Source organism: Limulus polyphemus, unplaced genomic scaffold (genome assembly GCF_000517525.1).
Source record: "Limulus polyphemus unplaced genomic scaffold, Limulus_polyphemus-2.1.2 Scaffold2222, whole genome shotgun sequence".
Lineage (NCBI taxonomy): Eukaryota > Metazoa > Arthropoda > Merostomata > Xiphosura > Limulidae > Limulus > Limulus polyphemus.
The window spans coordinates 95,020-101,019 of NW_013667832.1; the positions used below are offsets into that span (position 1 = coordinate 95,020).

At 35.5% G+C, this 6,000-nt stretch overlaps 1 protein-coding gene across 1 annotated transcript in view; it reads left to right on the forward strand.

Annotated features, from left to right (window-relative positions):
* Nucleotides 1-6,000, forward strand: part of LOC106466324 (protein sidekick-2-like) — a gene marked incomplete at its 3' end in the record, with an annotated part of 147,939 nt that overhangs the window by 49,502 nt on the left and 92,437 nt on the right. Inside the window, exon 2 of the mRNA XM_022394304.1 lies at nucleotides 1,587-1,883. Within this exon, the coding sequence (XP_022250012.1) occupies nucleotides 1,587-1,883 (297 nt within the window). The remainder of the gene's footprint in view (nucleotides 1-1,586; nucleotides 1,884-6,000) is intronic.

The following is a 6,000-nucleotide window of genomic DNA, read 5'->3' on the forward strand; positions in this document are numbered from 1 at the left end:
GAGAATTAGTTAATAATGATGACGAAATTAATGTGTAAGTTATCGCAATTATGAAAACCTAATACAGTCTATCTTCTGACGATTTGACCAAATTAAGGATGTACATTTGTACAAGAAAGAGCGAGTTGGGGTTTACTATTAAAATGTTGGCGTCTTCATCCACATTAAATCCATGAGTGTATATGAAGTGATAACGTACACACCAGTCTGATGCAACATAGTAATGTACTGTTAAATATCAGCATCCAGATAAAGAACTTGTATACTATATGATAACGGTTGTGTTTGTTCTTTTGTAAACAAAAACTAAACGGTTTCAAAAGTATCTACTGTACACAATGAAATTTGGTTTTGAGTCAAAATGCGTCGGCTTTATTTGTTGCATGAACTTCGAGGATGTTTGTAACAATGTTGTATACATGTTGTTACTTATGTGACACTTGCCTAATGTTTTAGCACCACAAGCTTATTTTTTGGAGTTTCAAGATTTTATAAGTTTTCTTTTTCTCTGAATTTTTAACTCAACATTATTCTTCATCATTTGTCGGAGTCCCGGCATGGCCCGATGGATAAGGCGCTCGACTCGCAATCTGAAGGTCGCGGGTTCGAATCCCCGTCCCACCAAACATGCTCGCCCTTTCAGCCGTGGGGGCGTTATAATGTGATGGTCAATCCCACTATTCGTTGGTAAAAGAGTAGCACAAGAGTTGGCGGTGGGTGGTGATGACTAGCTGCCTTCCCTCTAGTCTTACACTGCTAAATTAGGGACGGCTAGCGCAGATAGCCCTCGTGTAGCTTTGCGCGAAATTCAAAAACAAACAAACAAACAATCATCATTCGTCGGTATTTCTGTTTGGGGTTTTTACTAGGACGACGTTTCAGTGATTGATTTGCCTGGTATTGCATCAGAGTACAACGTTTTCACTAGTATTTATGTGCTTCTGTGGTAATTTGTTTTTACAGTATGTATGTTTTTTCGACTCGAATCCAAGACCTGTTACACGACAGGCGAGTGCTCTACCAACTCGTCTAAAGGTTAACCCACTAGCGCTTGGTAGTAAGACACATTTGGACATCTCGTACTACTGCAGTTGTATCTTAAGCGAATACGATGTTTCATTAAGCTGTGTGTTCACCGAGTTTGTGGAGTGACCTGAGATTATGGTCACTATAAAGTTGTTCTCTTCTAGAAGGAAAATATTCACAAAAGGATGGTTCATATTTTCTCTAGCTGTTGGAGAGATCAGAAATTAGAACAATATCTCTTTATCTAAGCCGTTATATGTTTGAGCTTGATGCAAGTACCCTTATCTTGATTCCATCAAAATATCCTAGTAATAGTAAAATATATATAATTTCTTTTTCTATAATTTTTTACGTGGACATTCAACAATACCGCTTATCATGGGAATGTAGAGAAGCATAAGACCGTGAAAGTTTTGTACACTAAGCAGTAAAACAGGTTGAAAAAATAAAATAATATATTGACATTAATTAAAAACCTTGTAGGCAGCTTATAAAACTTAATTATTCTAATTACTGTTTATAATTTGTAAAAATTAATAGTTTTTTTTTATTCTTCATAGGCGACGATGAAATTGAGAAAATCTATGTCCGTGCTGGAAGTAATGTCACACTTCCATGTCGCCCGGCGGAAGATTCTTCCAACATCCTTCAGGTGGAGTGGTGGAAGGAGGACAAAAGAATGGTAGAAATGCGTGAGGAAAAAGTGACTGTATGGGAAGCTGAACCAGAAGTGTCGATTTTGCCCGATTCCTACGCCCTTCATTTCCGGCTTGTAACCTATCGAGTTAGTGGAGAATATCAATGTATTGTAAATGGAAAAGGAGAAAAGGAAGGCATTTTGAGGCTCTTTGTTCAAGGTCTGTAAAAAAATAACATTATATGGATAAACTTCACCGTTTAGAAGCTTCATGTTAACTTACTAACCTTGAGACAGTTGTTTACAACTCTTTTAAACACATTTAAATACTTATTTAAAATGCTTTGAGAATGTTAATATATATTGTACTTTATTACATGTGCGTTGCCAGGATTTTATCAGGGGTTAGTTTCTGAAATAAATAACACGTGTGGGCTTACGTTAACCATGAGTCAGTAGCTGTTCAGTACATAGTCTGTAGCAAGGTTCCTGTTCAATTGAATAAACACAATAGCAAACGAAATATTTAATGAATATAAAACTATAACGCTACCTTCGACAGTTTCCACGACAATCAAAATGCAGTTCAGATTGGGAGTGGGTGGGTGTGGCTTTGCACCCGACGACCTCGTCCCTTGACGACGCCCATACAAGTATACTCTATAATATATCATCTACTAGTATTCTGATGTCTATCAATATTGAATGTTTAATGTTCTTGTGCTCCACTGTAGTTTTAGTGAGATATTCAAAGTGTATTATGCACATTGATCAGGTAGTATTTCGGCATCAGAATGTGCTATATTCTGAAAATAATAGGACGAGAGGACACTGTTTTAAGACTTGGAAAAGACAGGTTAGGCTTCAATTAAGACAGTTTTATTTTTCTAGCAGGGTGAGTTGCCGCTGGAAGTAGTGGAGGCCATCACTTTTCAGGAGTTTAAGAAAGAAATGATTGATTTCTGAAAAATAAAGGATAATTTTAAAGTTTTATTTGTTCTCTACCCACAGGTTATGTTTTGTTGAGATGTATACAACAGTAATACCTTTTATTATGAAGGTTATTAAAATAAGGATTAAAGTCTTACAGCTGTAAGTTTACAATTTAACCTGTGTAGTCACGTACTCTTGTTTTACCTTACCTACATTTCTGATTTAACTAATAACTAACGTTGAGGAAACACAGTTTTTGTTATAGATAAGAACATGTTTTGCTTCTTGAAGTATCAAAGGATTTTAAAGTATAATAAATAATTATTGGATGTTACGAGCAGTTTTTGTGCAAAATGTTGAAACATTTGATGGCCATTCTTTCATATAGTGAATTTCCTTTTTGGGTGTATTTCTCTGCTAGATCACTCACGGTTTTTTCTCTGGTTCAACTGTTCAACAGAGTGTGAGATGTTATTATTTGATAGATTGTTTAGGTAGAGTATTCATGATGAAACTTTGTTGAATGGATGGCACAAGTGTAGGGGATGACGTTTGGAAAGTCTTCCACCTTTCATTTGAAATTGTAATTGTACAAATCTTCCATGAAGACCACCAAATTCATTAGGCTTTTGCCGTCATAAAATAGTGGAGAGTTCATGCCAAGTACATGTGGACAGTACAAATGTACACATTGTGATAGGTGGATAAAACTATCAGGCAGTTTATTTATGCCATACATCACCACAAAGTCTTAAAATCAAAATTTTTTAAAATCTTTTATCACTATCCTTCTTCAACAGTTTTTTTTTTCCAACATTTCACTTCACCTTCCCAAAATTCCCATTATGATTTATGCCTGTGCTTTTAATGGCCATAATTTGTCTGGTATTGGCTTTTTTGAACAAATTTTATGACAACTTTAATAAGGTTCTATTTTTTTGGCATCTGGATGTCTTTTTGTTTTTAACTGACAACTTCTCTTTCACAGCATAAGTGACTTATAGCTTGTTTATTCCCCTGAAACTCTCAGCAAAAATTCCTTTGGCTTTCTCTAGAACAGAATTAGATAAACTTTACTTTTCAAAACTTTGGTACATGTTACAGTTCTTGTATGAACTAGAACCAAACATTGAAATATTGTTGAACACAACCTTAGGGCTTGTGATCTTTATTACTTTTCTGTATGGTAACTTCTATCTTCTTTCAAGAAAAGGATATAAGAGTTATGGGGTTATTGAGTCCATTTTAATTCACAGATATTTTCAATTTTACCTTTGGTGAGAAGTAAAAGAAGTCTATAACTTACATATGGAATCATTAAACAGTTATTCTGCTGTATAATACTGAATAATAAATTAGGTGCAATGCCTAAATTAATTTAGGTTACTATATGGTGAATTAAAAAGGACTCGCAAACCCCTTAAATCTTATATATACATCGCCATTATAAGAGAACTAATTTCATTTCTGTAGTTTGCTGATGAGCCTTGAATAGGCAAAACCGCAGTCTACAGCAGAGGGTACAGGCAATCAAAGAATGCATTAGACCTCTACTTCACAGATGGTATTTTCAACTGTACCTTTGGTGAAAAAGAAATCTGTAATGTACATATAAAAGAAGGATATACCTACATATGCAAGAACTAGGCCAGAGAACCTAAAATGGGACTGGAAAGCCCTTGAATGAGAGGAAGCTCTGTGAATTAGATGTTGTAACAGAGTTTTGTCTATAATTTGACTCTGGAAAAACAAGATACTTAGTAAACTGAGTTCATGGCTAAAAAGAATGGACAAAATGAGGGCTTGATTTACATATGCATGGGAAGTTATATCTTGGAATGGCTCTTTTGGGTCCCAAGAATATTCTCTTTAACAACTTTATAGGGAACTTTGCCAAGTGAACATATGATGCACTAAATGGGTGTCAGAACTATTTATCTGTGACATCTATATCAGTAACAAACAGGGATGAATCAGTCACCTGAAAATGGTTGCAGGATTGGAAAAAGCTAGCACCTGCAACCACAATGGTGCTGCTGCCATCTGCATGTATTCCCACCAGCACCTTTTAAGGCTCACATTTGGCCTTGATCTTCTCTGCTGTAGCATCACCAAACTAAAAAGTTAGTATACGGGATTATCCATAGCTTGTTTCTATGGATGAGCTGATACCATGGCAAGGAGAATTAGTAAGACTGCATTCTAACAAGAAAGGATGGAGCCTTTATTATTTATGCAGGCTTATTGGACATTAGAAAAAGAACTGTTCATATCTTGTGTTGACTTTGTATAGAAAGGCAAATTCCTGTCAGTTTGAGTATCTGTTGGTAGTAGGAGGACTAAAAGCAAGCAGTGGCTGCTGCAGCTCCAGTTAGGTTGAAGTGGGCTTTAGGTTGGATTTGACCAGCAACTTAGAAAATGCAGTACTGTTCAAATATACTCTGGCAACCTCAGCACATTTAAGAAGAAGCTTGAAATGATTCATATGTGTGTGAGAATACATGGAAATGTAGTTAGTATCTGTATATATAGTAGCTGCCAAAGCTTTGTGTCATCAAGTAGGACATTATTAGCAAAGCCACCAAACTGTATATTTGTTCTAATGCCTAAGTAGTATTCAGCAGAATGCTACAAACAGTTTCATGCAGTACTGATTGATATATCAATTGAACCTGTGCTTGAGACATACTGTTTTCTGTCTGGAAATCAAGCTGTACTTGTTCAAAATGTTATATACCCATAAGTATGGGCAAATAACTGAAAAGCTATCCATTAGAATGATAATTAGCACTTTGTGTGAATGAAGTAACATAAACTAGCTGTATAACCAACATTACTTTTGTCACCCTGTTTCCAAAGCATATAAGATCACTGGTCAAATATTATGTTGGTAAATGATTGCAGTCAAGCTGAAAAAATTCAGTGAGCTTCTGACAGAATGTTTTGATTTGTTTGTCAGAGCAATAGGATGTGAAGAAAGATTTTAATGCATCATCACATACAACTAGCAGTGTTGCCAGGTCCATGGTTTTCCTATGGAAAATATAGCTGTGGCAAGCGTTTAGGAGTCACAGGTAGCTACTTTTTGGCTATTTTTTAGTACATCTTGTGGATGTTGGGGCTAAATTTAACTTTTTTTTATATTAAAGTTGAATAAACCAGTTACAAACTTATTTAGATTGATAAAATTATCCATTACTGACTTTTGCATCCTGCTTGATGCAGACAAATTTTGGGGGTAAAATTCTAGTTACAAGTCAAGCATTACAAAAATCCTGCTATGTATGATTGTGCAAGTCGACTGTATAGATGAACTGGTGCTGAGGCTTATGTATTTTTTCTTCAAGTTTACTTTGTGTGTCTTTTCCTGCAAAAGATTTTGATGGTTGTTGTTTATATAAAGC